We start from the raw sequence: 15,088 nt of genomic DNA, 5'->3' as shown, positions 1-15,088 counted from the left end.
GTTCTTAGACGTCGATCGGATCTGAGGTAAATCCGACGGCGCCGTAACAGGTGTAGCCATCCTGGGCGACGTCATAGGCATCAGCGCCGCTTCAGGTGCAGCAGATAAAAACGGGGTGAACGGCGCCGACCTGTAAGACGCCGGAACACCCAAATCAAAGGCCAGAGGGCCAGACGGACCTGCATGACTTCCACCCGGCGTCATGGAAGTAAAGATGTTATACATAGCGTTTAAAAACGCTGCAGGATCCGATCCCAGAGTCGGGAAAGCCGGGTACTGCTGCCCCGGCGCCGGCAAAGCTGCCGAAGAGGGTCCAAGTAACTCCTGGCCAGGAGAACCCTCAGGCCTCTAGGGTGGCTCAACCTCAAAGACCGACCCGGGTGACGTCGGGGTCGTCGGAGGCGGAGGGGTGACGGTCTGGCTTATCTCCCACGTCGGACGACGCCGAGCCGACGGAGAAGCCGATCTAGATCTGCACCGTCCCTTGCTCGATCAGCGCCGAGATCCATGACGGCGCCGAGAGTCACTATGATGGTGACGAGACCTCGAAGATCTCGACGAAGACTCCCTCCTATGACGCCTCTCCTTCTTCTTCTTGGACCAGGCCAAGAACAACTTCGCCTCCCTCTCCTTTAGTGCCTAAGGGTTCATGCGTTGACACGAACCCCATGCCTCGAACTCATGGTCAGAACTAAGGCACCAGAGGCAGTTTTCGTGGGGATCGGTAACCGACATCCGACCCCGCAATGGCTACAAGGTTTAAAGCCGGATTTTTTAGGCTGCGACATCGCAACCGCCGTTGGAAACAGTAGCTCCCTGTGAGCCTCGAAGAATTAACCGTTATTCGGGCACGGAAAAAAGGGAACTGACGTCTGCACGTCGACAAGGGCTTCTTATTGCCTGGATGACGTCATGTGGCGTCGCGTGGAGACGGGCGATTGTGACGTCATCGTCGACGTGCAGAGCTAGAAGAAATTTCCGTCGAGGGCTGGCGCGAGGGAGAATTCTTTAGGTGAGGAATCCACAGGTAGGTGTAGCCATCAGAATAGAGACTCGATTAGCAGCCCTGGTCTTGCTAAAAGGCAAATCACTTGACACAGCAGTTCCCTCAGTGTGAAAAGGAACTGCAAAGGAAAAAAAAATGAAATAAAGTAGGAAGGCTACTGGTGCATCAGCTTCATGTCCAAATCGCCAAGAGGTACAAAAGACAGATAAGAGACCTAATGGGTCCTGTGCAACAAAGGACAAAAGAAAAAAGGGAAGAGTTTAGACAATCCTTTCAGGTCCTATACTCCTAAGGCCCTAACAATGCCATGAAGATTAAGAGCTACCTAAGACATTGTGGCATCCCCTACCCAGATGCCCATTGGAGGGAGGAACTAGAGCAGCCTATTGATAAATGGGTACATTAAGAAAGCTCTGGTGTGAATGTGTCCAACACACCACCCTGGCCAGATGGCTTCACAGCAATTAAAAAATAAAAAAAAACTAACTTGTATCTGGCAGAACCCTTAACTGCTCTGGAAAATTCCTTTAATGAGCACTCGGGGTTACAAAGTCTATGCAGTGTGCTATCTCCCTGGTTCACAAAATAGGTAATACTTGTGCGGAATCTAGGCCAATTGCGTTCCTTAATATAGATCTGCAGATCTTTAACATGGTCCTAGCCAAAAAACAGGTGCCTCACCTTCCAGGTTCGATTCATACTGATCAGGTGGGTTCAATTAAGGACACATAAGCAATGACATTAGAACTGCCCACCTGATTTAGAAGCTCACACACAACAAATCAGACAATCTTCCTCAGTCTTGATGTCGAAAAGGATTCAATCAAATCAGCTGGCAATAACTGGAATCCCTTTTAAATAGAATACACTTTGGCCCTAAAAAAATCTGGCTGGACATTAGCCAATTATAAATATCCACAAGCAATGATAAAAGTTAATGTGATCCCTTCATAAGGCGGGGTGCTCCTATCCCTTCTATGACTTAATAGTTGAACCCTTGGCAAGCACACCGATGGAAGTTGTGTCAGGGAGTTTCATTCGGGAGCATACAATACCTGGTGAGTATGTTTACGGATGATATCCTGTTGAGGCTTACAAAGCATGAGACCTTTATTTCTGCAGTCATTTTAACCAACTTTGCGGGGGACCTGGATCTTAGGGTCAATCAGCTGAAGTCAGAGATCTTGAACCTGATTCTGGAGGTGGAGAACCTGGATCGACAATAGCAGTTTGACCTTTTCGTTGGACCTCTCAGTTGCTCAGACATCCAGACTTAAACATCACTAACATGGTAGAGTCCTAGTATGGTGTTAACAGGCTGAAGCAGAAAAAGCAGTTTAAGCCCGCTCTCCCTAGATGGGATTTGATGTATGTATCCTGGATAGGTAGCATTCAAGTAGTCAAAATGATGTCCTCTTGCAGCTGTTATGTCTACTTTAATCCCCTCCGATTCCTTTTCCAGAGAAATAATTCATGTTACTGTTTATTGGACAGAAGAAGAAGCTGGAAAATTATCTATTTTTGTATAGGACGGCAGCTGGTAGTTCCCTTTGGGATCTCCTGTGACTGGCAAGGCAACACAGATCCTGCTAAGCATATCCGTCCACTCCCAAGAAAACTCATACGTCAAACACGTGCTACAGGTATGGCCCAAAGTCTTTGGAATCCCAGTATTAACCACAAACATCCCCACACATACCAGTACATGCAAACCCTGATTTCACCTCAGAGGTGCAAGGGGATAGTTATAAACCAAATAGGGAAGGGAAATGCAGAGATATTTTAGCTATCTTCCAAGGGTGAAAAATCAGGTCTTTTGCCCAGTGTAGAAAAGACTACAATATCCCAGAAAAAGCAAATTGCAGTATTTCCAAATACTCCATTTCGTAATGCACCCTGTCAGCAAGCAGGTGGCTATAGAAACATTTGTGAGAACTCACCTAGGCACTTAAGTAAGAAACTCGGGATTTTAGAAATGAATGCAAGAAACCACTGGTAGGTGTACTTGGAAAATCCAAAAGAGATGGGCCCAAGATTTTAATAAGGATATTTCTGAAGAGGGCTGTAATAGGGTCTGGGTGACCATTCCTAATGCATATACAAGTGGCCCCAATAGGGAAGAGGCATACAATCTGCTTTATCAATGGTACCTCACTCGCACACCCTGCCTCAGATATTTGCCGGCAATGCATCTGGAAAAGGGGACACTGTTACATATCTTGTGGGAGCGTCTGGGTATAGCACCCTTCTCGGAGCTACTAGAACACTAATAGCTACTGGAAAAGACTACTAAATTGAATACGGCGCAGTAATTTTGCAAGCTGTGCTCTTAGCTCTTGAAAAATGGTTGCACGACTTGAACCGCACAGGAAAGAAATTTGCAGCAATGTGGTCCCAGCTGATACAATACATATTCACAATCTAGACCATCAAAGTTTCGCTTTGCCTATGATAAGGGCCTTACAATTATTCATGCAGTGCTATGATATATCTGCCGAATGTGATCAGCTACGTGTACTGTGCAGGGAAAAGATGTTGGGCGAAAGACACCCATGAGTGGACAATTTATGCAAATATATAACTGTGAAGATGGCAAAGAGGGCGGCTGGAGGGATTATATGGCATTAGATGGGTGCTGTTCTGGTTGATGATTTGTTTTTGCTGTGCTGTTGGACTACAAATAAAACGATTTAGCAAAAAATTATAGACCGCTTTCAAAAACACAACCTAAAATGTATGATGAAAATTGTAAAACAATTTTAAAATATACCTCTAAACCTCTAAAATATAACACCAATTCAAGTGGGCAGAATTGTTTGTGCAGAACACTGGAGAACAGCCTGTGGCATCGAGTTCACCACTGGTACTTTCCATCTATTTCTACAGCAAGCCTTTAACTGGTGATGAAAGGTGACAGTATGTCTCACTATTAGCAATATTTGATACGACTGATTAAACACAGCACAGAAATTAAGTGTATGACAACCAGATTAACCAACATTTACACTACTCTACTATCTTTTAAATAAGAGCTTGAATACGTTTATCGACATTGGAAGGATGAACGGCTGAAATAGGTTCGGTGGGATTCAGGCTTATTACCCATAGTTCTGAAGGTCACGCCTGATGTCAGCAGAGCCATTTTGATGGGAAATACAGGTCCTTAAATCTTGGATTTCGGATGACAAGGACATCATCAATCCAAACCCTGACCTTAAATGTGCTGACTTTACTTATCTCCTTAATGGTTATCAGCACTTTGACAGAAGTGGGATTGGCAGGAATCTGGAGAGTAGGCCCCGTGAACAGGACAATTCCTGTGCTAGGCCATGGGCAAAAAAATACACGTATGCGTACAGCAATATGGAAAAGATTATTTTTGTTACTTTCTGATGAAGATTCCCACTCCTGGCTCTCCAAGGACAGGAGCCTAAGAGCAGGATGCTGCAAGTGCCTTCTAAGTGTGTGGCTACTGGGGAAATGCCTTTGCTGGTCCCACCGCCACAACCTGACCTCCCAACATAGAGCCCATGAACATACATAAAACTATCTTTTGATATCATGGACAGTGGTGGTGTTGTCTAACACAACTTCAATTGCACTCGTTTAGGAAAAAAAGAGAGGAAATACTTCACAGCAAGACAGGGCTTCCCGGAGCTCTAAAATATTTAGGTGTAGGTGCTGCTCTAGTACAGAGAAAAGGACCCATGCCCTGCTGCTGCCCAAACGAGGCATCAGCCCTACAGGTAGCCTGCAGATGGTGTGGACTGAAGGGGAAACTGTCTGACAGACGGAAGGGGCATAGCTACTTATCTTGATCCAGGTCAGAATCTAAAACCTGAACCCAAATCGAGAAGCTCCGCTGTTGCTGGAGTGATTGTCTCCTTGGGTACCTCTAAGGTGCAGATTCAGAAGGTGTTCGGAGGTGAACAGGACGGAAACGCAAAACTCACAGGAGCAGGCTCACCATTTGGGAAACGCTCGGAACATAACACAGCCGTCCTATAGATATCCAACATGGCCATGGGAAAGGGCTCAACCTCCATGACGTCGTCTGATGGATTCAGGAAATCCAACGTAATCTTTTTCAGTGATGTTTTTCTCAGATAACGAGGAGAAGATTGGCATAGAGACTACAACTGGTTCTTGGAGCAAGAGCATTTTCTTGAGGAACAAGACAATTCCTTGTTCATGGTGTTTTTTTCTGCTTTATGTATGAAGATCACTTGGTAGATCGCCCCCTTTTGGGGTACGTACCTGAATGGGAATGCTTCCCTGCAGCCCTTGGCCACAAACAGGTTGGCCTCCCACTCTGATGACTTCTGGTGCATCAGTGAACAGGGAGTTGTAGGCCAAGTGGGCGAGTTCTGATCCAGAACACCACATATGCAGATGCCATGTACGTCTGACATGGATATCTTCTTAAGGCACCTGTGACATGCTTTGGACTGAGATATCTCAAGAGAAGAAATCTCACTTAGTTCTTGTCGAAAACTGAGGAATTTTATGGGTGAAGCATCAAAATATCATGACTCGCTTCGATAAATGAAAAAACAAGAAAAGATGCCAGAGTGCTGGTTGGCGCCTCAAGTTCACTGATGCTGTCACATCTAGGGAGAACTGAGTCATGGATAAATCTGTAGGCCCCCACCTAGTGAAGATGGAGAGCTGTTAACTAGGCATCACACCCAAAGATGAATTCATTTTTGCAATTTCAGTTTTCTTCACAGCAGTATACTAGACCTAACTACCCATGTTGTTTATTTCTTAATAAGATCTTATTGTTTACTAACTTTCATACTTTATATTTGCTAACGGTTATACATTTGTAACGTCCTGTGGTACAGAGACTGTGTACGGATTAATTGAAAGGTGTTTACGTCATCAAAATGGGAAACACATTAATGCACCTGGAACTGTAAAAAAGAAAGCACAACATCTATTTTTCGGAAGCTCCCGTCAGCTGATGATAGGCTTCGCTGCCTATTGCTATGATTTATACTGAAGAAAATACCTTGCTACAGAAGCGAGAAGACTGTTTAGTGTGACTTTTCTGAGCACTACTGGCTCTGCAATGCTCATACATTCTTTAAACAAGCATTTGCAATGCAATGGGTCTTGCGTTTGCCCGACTTAGAGATATTAGCATTGTAAAGTCCTAACCAGCTTTTATTACCACATAAAACAAAAATGTAAAGTAATACTGTTTCACATAAGCCACGCCATGAGCGTAAAGGAGCATACAAAATAAAACAGAAGTTCGCTCGCAGTCAAACATATCGACAAATGTGTAGCGAGATCGCGCTGTGTAGGAAATAAAAAGAAAAAAGTAGTCCAGAAACCGTGCTGAAAACATGGAGCCTCGTATGTTTTCAGTAGATGGCCGATGTGCTAGAGGAGGGCTAGACACCGGAAAAGGCATGCCGTATGCATCAAGCGATTTTTTAAAGGCAAGCCCACGAACCAACAAAACTGATGGGTGTGGTTAAAAGACCACAGAAAGATTCAGCAGGCTAGAGTGTTTGCGTGCTCGACCCTAAAAAGGAGTGCCTTTATGGCTCTGCGTGGGGGGTGAAGGATCCATTTGGCACAATGCTGGATGCTTCCATACTCTCTTCAAATGATTACTTGCACATAATTCATTGTCAAGTGACCTATCAGAAAAGGGCCCAAATAACACCAGAAGTAGTACCGCCAGATTCAAAATTAGAGCACTTCATTAGAGCACCGAAGTAAAAGATGCAATATGTACTTGGAAACAAGGAATAACTGATTTCAAGTGACTTCCCCCTTTACCAAATATGATATTGGAGTTTACTAAAGCATTAATTCTGTTTAAAACGTACGTCCTAAAGGTGTTTACCTGGTAAGTGTTCTGACTCTGCCACTACGGTTAGTTTTAAGAGATGATTTCAAGAGGGCTACATAATCCAGTCCCATTAGTTGTTAGTGGATAATTTCCATTACATTTAAACATTACAATCATCAAAATGGAAACATCTCAAATGTACTTCCAGAGTGGATAAATAAAAATACTGCAAATACTCTGCCCTTCTTTACCTGCAGTGGTGTGCACGTTCCGGCTTGATACTACAGCACTTAGGACACTTGTAGATAACTTCTCCCGGTTTCAACTGCAAGCTTTCCATGTACTCCTTAGTGGCATTTCCTTTGGGCACTGCGCCCTATAATGACAATAAATTAAACAAACTGTAAGAAGAATGAAAGCTTTATATCTGCCACGTACAATATTTGTACTTGTTCGAAGAATTGGTACAATCGGTCCTGAAAGTAACACAATTCTATGAGCATTAAAGTTGCTTCCTCAATGTAGAGACACCAATGCCAAACTGGGACGGAAATAGGGGGCGGAGAATTATTGTTCTCCACCAGTGGATTTTTGTCACCCAGCCCTAAGAGCAAAGCCAGTTTTGCAGCAGCTTTTAAAAGCTAAACAAATACACTTATCGTCGATAACAGGTTTAGAAGAGTTCTGTTTCAAGGTTTGCTAGAGATATTGAGATTAGCAAATGAGGGCCTGGGAGATTTAAATGAGTGAATGTAAAAAAGCCTGTCAAAGCTACATTTGAATCAAACAGTGAAAAATAAACTAGTTAATTTAACACAACTGATCTTACCAATTTTAATATAAATTTTTAAAGTATACTTGGAGACAAGAATAAGAGAGTAAGGTCAATTTATATTTATGGCGACGCTCTTTAGGTCCATAGGTTCACTGTAACGTATTTCATCTTTATAGATGCCTGTAAATCGGTTCTATTTGAAAACGCAGGTAACCCCTTTTCCAAAGAACACAAACCACAACAGTTTCCTGGAGCAAAAGCAGACTTCAGCTGTGATACATAAACAGGCTAAAAATAAGAGTTTTCACTTCTTATGGAAGTAGAGTTGATGAGAACTGTTTAAATCTCCAATAATCTATCGAAGAAAATAGGTAACCTCGCATTCAAGACTGTTTAAAACAGGAAGTCACTTGAAAACTGCCCATACTGAAACTAAAAAAGTAGGAAAAAATATGAAGAGCTTCCTCATAGATCACACAGTGGTTAATGTAATGCACTTTTTTGAGAACTATTTTCCGGTGACCAAAGATGGAAAGCAAATATAGCAAACCATGGTCAAAAGGAGAGTGTCATAAAGACGATGTATGGAAACAATAAGGGGGTCATTATGACCCCGGCGGTGAGTGTTAATGTGGCGGTAGCACCGCCAACAGGCTGGCTGCAGCCAACCCGCCACTTCTCCACTCAAACCGTCATGGTGGTATTAGCCACCAGGCCAGAGATGTCAATCTCCAGCCCAGTGGCCGGCACAGTACCACTGGTGGCATTATGAGACTGCCTACCACCATGGTTTTCATGGCATTAGCAATGCCAAGAAAATCATGGCTGTAGACCCTACTGATGACAGGGAATTCCTTCCCTGTCACTGGTAGGCAGATCCCCCACCCCCCCAACACACACCAGAACACCCCCCACCCCTACTCCATCCAAAGCCCCCCACCCCCATACACACACTAACCCACCCACCCGACATTTAAATACACTCCCCCACCACGATCCAAACTCACACACCCCCAACCCCTGATCCAAACACACCCACACCCCCACCCCCTGATCCAAACACACACCTACCCACCCCCATACACGCATACAACCACAGACACGCACCACGCATACACCCAATCACTCACACTGGCATACACGCATTCATACATGCATACTTCCACACATGCTTGCACACATTCTTACACACAATCACACTGACATGCAGACACGCACTCACTTCACCATTCATACACGCATTCACACACACGCATACAACCACACAAACAACACAACACACACAGACGCATTCACACAAGCATGCACACACTCAGGCACACATACACAACACTCCCCACCTTCCCACCCCCTCTCCTGTCGGAAGCCCGACTTACCTTGGTCGAGAAGGTCTTCCGGGAGGGGACGGGAAGGCGTGTTGCTACCGCCAACAGCGCCCCGCCAGCAGAACACCACCAGGCCATATGAATTAACATAATGCGGCTGGCGACATTCTACTGGTGTGGGGGTGCCACCTTACCACTGTCCTTCACCATGAACACTGCTAGATTTCCGCCCTTCTTGTGGTGGAAGTCCGGAAGTGTTCATAATATGGCGGACAGGTGGTGGTATTTAGGTGGCCGTCACTGCGGCGGTAGGCGGTTTTTGCCACCAATATCAAAATGACCACCAAAATATCTTTTGAAGTCTGGAGGGAAGCAATTCCCTAACGCATTGTTTGAAAACCATTACAGAGATGTTGAAGAGCAACAAAAGATGGTAGAAGAGCTCCGGCGTTTCACCAAAAGCACAGAATGAAAGGAATTGACATCAGCACACGAGGATGGCACTCAGTGGCCTAACAAAGGCCCCGCCCCCACAGCCCCTGTGGTGCGGGAGGATCCCGAGCTCCAGGGGGCCCCCTTAGAAGGCCCACTCTGGCTTGGGACTTCCCGAGTGAATCCAGAAGGGGCCCATCCCTGAAATGTGCAGAGGGCCCCCCTCAAGTTTTGTTACACCACTGGTGACACATATCGGCTCTGCTCAGTAACTTCCAGTGTGGTATGGAGCCAGCGCAGACTCGCACAACACCACCTACTGAAACGTGGAAGTACTGCTAAAAACCCTCCCCAGACCCAGTTTCCCACCTGGTGAATAGTGGAAAGGAATCTGCTGTTAGATAAAGAATCCACCGTTGCTAATGGTGCGTAGCTTGATTGTTAAGGTTTTCACGCTTAACTTAATTTATGTTTGGATTTCGATCAGGAAGCCCTTAATTTCTTCGGACCATTGAGTTATTTGACTTGATTTTATTTTTAATAAGGCTCCACTAAACCTCTCATAACAGGTTCCATATATGGTTCTGCATGGCTCAAAACACAAAAGGCCTACCTTGTCACTCATCTACCCTTTACTGTAACTAATGTAGAATGCAGTGGTCTGAATGAGACCACTGAAATAAGAGTTACAAAGAGGCAATTTTGGCCTATAGCGAAACTTCTACAATGTATGAGCGGGCAGTGTACATACAGTGTTAAGGTATGAGGGATAGAAAAGTATTGTGCAGCTAATATTTAATTGAATGTAGGCAAATAAATCATGTGTTGTTTAGTATTAACCAGATCTCTACCTACCAATCATTCCAATAATTTGGAGCCAAAGTGGCCTCGTAATTTGCAGGCAAATGAAAAAGCATCTGTATGTGTATGTGTAGGACACAAGACTTCATTTCCGAGGTAGCAGGCAGCTCCTCTATATAACTGACTAATAAGGAAATAACCAAACATTAATAAGAAGGATAGGGGTAGGTGCAGGATAAAGTCACTTTGGAGTAAATTTGCAACAAGGCTTACCTACAGTACTCAATGATAGTACACAAAATGTGTCTTAATGTTGTGAATATTCAAACAAATGTGTTACAGTTCTAGCAGTTGCTAACAACTGTGAGTTTAAAAATTACTTTTTGCTTTGGATCCTTCATGTACAGTGTCCTGCACTAACCATGTTCTTGCAATGCACAGTCAGAAAAAGCTTACAACTGCCACGGATGCTGGATACTGGCCTTTACGCTATCCTGATTCTTTTCGATCTATCAGCAGCATTTAATACCATCTCGCATTCAATACTCTATTAGGATCTCTTTTAAATTGGGATTACTGTGGTCCTGGTTTAAATCTTTCCTTGCAGATAAGAGCCAACTGGTGTCTACTGGGTAGTTTTCGTCTGAAGAGAAATCGATATATCACAGTGTTTGGTAGGGCTACTCTCAGGCCGCTTTATTCAATGTTTACATGGCCAGTCTTTTATCTTTGAGCTGCTCATTTGGTATTTTGGATACTTCTGAGGCTGATGATACTCAACTGATTTTGTCTTTGGACAAAACCTCTTTTTGGTCAGAACAGAATTTTAAGAATTGCTTTATTGACATTATCTGCTGGATCGAAAGCAATAATCTAAAATACAACACAGACAAAACAGAAATACTCTGGTTTTAAAAGCAAGATTTGGTGGTGTGACGATGTTCACCCCCACCCCCTCCTCTCCCCACCTCCTGCAGGGGTTGCTACAAATTTAGGAGTAAAATTTGATAATGTTTTGTCCTACAAGCCACAAGTCCTGTCATTTGCTGGAATGTGTTTCTCCCAGATTAATTCATTAAATAGTTTTTTTACTTTCTCCCTCTGGATGCCAGGAAAACAGTAGCTTTTGCGCTCAGAACCGCAAGGCTGGACTATTGTAACAGCTTTTATTTAGGAATTTTCAAGCAGCTTCTTCACAGGCTGCAGGTTGTACAAAATTCAGCAGCTAGGCTTGTGCTCAGACTTCCCAAGAAAAGCTTTGCTCCTGAAGCACTTAGGGAATTGCATTGGTTGCCTATCCACAGGAGGGTTATCTTTAAATCTCGGATTCTGGTTTTTAGGTCCTTCCATGCTACTGCCCCTAAATACTTATCTGATCGCTTCTGCCACTATAGACTGCAGACGATCCTTAGATCTTAAAATTTTAATTCATTAAAAACTCAGGCTAAAATCTATAGGAGGGTAATCCTTTGCTACTTTGGGATCCAAGGCCTGGAACCAACTTCCTGGTCCTCTTCGTCTTATGACTAATGAAGCCAGCCTTAAGAAGGGCCTGAAAACGTGGTTGTTCCCAGCGCGGGATGATTTATCTCATTGGCTACTCTAACTTGTTTGATTGATTTATTTTGCAATGATCAATGTGAGGAGTAGTGTGTGAGGTAGCACCAGGATGCTCTGCTTGAGTGACCATGTGCTTTACAAGTACCATTTTCAATCATTCATTCACCTTACCCCTTAACGTCAAAGTAGGTGGGGGACTCAGAAAAGCTTGAGACACAAAAAAGAATTTCAAGACTGCTTCTCCAAGTCTCAAAGGTATAATACTGTGAAAATTAATTGAAAAGCAAAATAGAAAAAATAAACATCAAATCATAAACATAGTTAAAATAATTAACAAACTAAACCTGGTCAAATTAACTTTTGCAAAAACTTTAGAGATGCAGAAACAGGAAATACCAGGCCCAGGTCCTCTATTGCTCCGGGCATTTCCCTCCTACTTATTTTCTTATCCATCTCAATCAATCAAACCAGACCACTGAATCGAATCAACATAAGGGTAAGGTGTAAATAAAATTCATTATGCAAACCACAAGAGAAAGTCTAAAATAAAAATGCAGAAATAATCAACATTTTCACTAAATTATTCACAACGTACTGTCTTAACTGACAATTCGTACACAAGTAAGCTGTTGAGGACTCTTAGTGGGAGCTTGTGATTTAATGAATATAGGGCCACATGTACGAGGGTAATAGTTTGGGATTACCAAGTAGTGAAACTTAACGATTTGCTATTTGGTAATCACAAACAGCAATGTGTGTCTTCAACACATGTTACAATTCTCAGTGGGTTGCAAATAGACCTACCTAAAAATATTAGTTAATGAGATTGGTATAGGCTTGCAGCCTATTGGGAATTACTAAAATCACAAGGATGGTGGCCTGCTGGGGTCTCCAGACCACAATGTATGTGCCTGCTTTTAAATAAAGCACTTTTTTTTTTTTAAATGCAGCCCGGAAATCGGGATGCGTTAAAAAAAAAAAAAAATAAAAAAAAAAAAGGTTTTTTTTTTTTTTTTTTTTAAAGAGCAGGCAGTGCTACCAAGTCTTTGTGGGACCACTGTCTGCTCTCAAAATGTTTTTATAAACATTCTGAAAGGGGAAGGGGTCTCTTGGAGACCCTTTCTCATTTAAGAATAGTTTACCACCAACTCTGAGTTGGCGGTAAAATGCATATGTTTTGCGACCGCATTTTGGTCGCAAAACGTTCATACATACCACTGCGACTTGGTACTAGGAAGGGGCACCCTCAACACGTCCCTTCGTAATGCCGAATCGCAAACCCAAATTGCAATTCGGTTACAGGTTACTTGATCACCGTTTGGGCTTGGTACATGTAAAAATGCCTTTTTGTGTTCGCAGACGTGCCGATTACGCGAATCAGCACCCTTGTGACCTCAAAAAGGCTTTGTACATGCGGCCCCAAGTTCTTCTACCATAGTTGCAACTTGTATCCCAACAGATCAGTTGTGTTTCTCCCCGCAATCATCCCTGTAATACAGACATTAATCCTTCTTGGTAGCACCCAACAGAATTACCTTCATCTTGCTATTATGAATCATATTACTGGACATTGTCCAGTATTCTCATTGTAGATGACTCCATAAAAATAACAAAAAGCAGCAGGTAGATCGGGTAACTCTGCAATCTTCTCTCTACATGTATTCTACACACAGCTCGAGAATGTATTACCAACTGCATCAAAGCACTTTCATACATAGTTCTGACTAAGCTGATGAACTGAGGTTGGAAAGACATTTAGGTTATAAATGCCTGAAAAGACTGCAAGTTCAAGAGCTTTTCATGCATCTAAAATTAATTAAACCAAAGTAATTTTACATGTGGATGCATTAATATTTTACTCTATTGAGTAAGATGCCTTGCTGACAAGTCATTCTGGAATAAATCGAGTTTGACCTTCTCTGGCAAATATATCAAGGTAATGGTAAACTCTTGAAGGGATTTAGGGTAGTCTGTTTGTTGACCACAAAAATGTGCCATTGTTAAACGTTTGAACATTCTTTTACCCCTTTCTTCGCAATTATCTACCAACCCCTCAGAATAGGCTACTATTACAGAGGTGATGCCTTGGTGTTCTGCTCTTGTACAAGACTGAAACACATGATGGCCCACACTCAACTAACAACTCTCCCCATCCTTCAGGGTCAGACATTTTTCCCCGTAACAAATACTAATTGGGCAATTTGTTACACAGGTATTATGATTGCTTTATGCACTGAGTTTCAACAGATGATTACTAATTGGCCTTTATCATCTAGTAATTAGGAAAATTATTGCTTCTCCCAAAGACTGTACAGATTCTTTATTAGAATTTTAATAAGTACCTGTTATGCTATGTGTACCTTTCTTGTCCTTCATACCATCACTGACTTGTACAGTGCATTTCATTCCAGCTCCCAACCAGTACAACTCAATTCAGTCACAGTCAAGGAATTCAGGAGCAGTGATTCATCAATTAAATCCTTATCTTTACAACCCCACTACAATGCATTCAATAGAAAGTAGGTAAAAGAAGGTGCTAAAAAAAGTGAGAAAATAGTGAATCTCCAACCCTTGTCAGCCTACTCAGATCTGCCAAAACACTGTCCAACAAAAAGCATCCTGGCTTTTGCATTTTTTTCAGAAGTGAACGTATCTCTACTACTTGGCGGACCCTAAAGTCATCCTTCTACAACACTTGGTGCCTGATTACGACCTTGGCGGATGGGCTACATCATCACAAAAGTGACGGATATCCTGCTCGCCATTTTACAAGTTCCATAGGATATAATGGAACTTGTAATATGGCAGACGGGATATCCGATACTTTTGTGACTGAGTAGCCCATCCGTGAAGGTCGTAATCGGGCCCTTGGTGCTTTGCACCATTTGTAATTCATTGCTCATCATCTTGACTTCAGTAATTTGTACATCCATAAATATCAATCATTCAGCAGTGTCAATGCTCAATTGTGAAAAGAGCTGTACTGTACAGCTCTCTGGTACACCAAATGCATTTGCACCCTAGCAGGACCTTTTTGGTGGCCTCCGAGGGTCTACTAAATCAAGCCAATTCTATAAGATCGGTGAGCGTTAGGGCTAGGTGTTCTGACAGTTAATCCTTCAATATGCCCTGGAAATGTCCCCCTCTTGCACTTGCCTTTCTATCTCATTCATTCTTAACTACATCTCCTGTGGGAGCTTCCAAAGCAGGCAAACGTGTAAATGGAAAATGGAGGCACCATCAATGGAAATCAACCTTCAGCATTTCAGTCAGTCCAGCAGCCTGCTAATACTGCTTTGATCTTGTACGGACCTGGAACCACAAAATTGCCTTACAGGCAATAACACCACCCTGGAAACAATCCTTTTACCTAATTTGTC

The 15,088-nt window shown here is 43.0% G+C and overlaps 1 protein-coding gene across 1 annotated transcript in view; it reads right to left on the bottom strand.

The window, feature by feature from the left end:
• The window catches only part of ZDHHC7 (zinc finger DHHC-type palmitoyltransferase 7), a 281,517-nt gene that overhangs the window by 82,044 nt on the left and 184,385 nt on the right, over positions 1-15,088 (bottom strand). Inside the window, exon 4 of the mRNA XM_069216286.1 lies at positions 7,067-7,191. Coding sequence (XP_069072387.1) covers positions 7,067-7,191 — 125 coding nt within the window. The remainder of the gene's footprint in view (positions 1-7,066; positions 7,192-15,088) is intronic.

Source organism: Pleurodeles waltl, chromosome 12 (genome assembly GCF_031143425.1).
Source record: "Pleurodeles waltl isolate 20211129_DDA chromosome 12, aPleWal1.hap1.20221129, whole genome shotgun sequence".
Taxonomy (NCBI): Eukaryota; Metazoa; Chordata; class Amphibia; order Caudata; family Salamandridae; genus Pleurodeles; species Pleurodeles waltl.
This window is presented reverse-complemented; position numbering and strand designations above follow the sequence as displayed.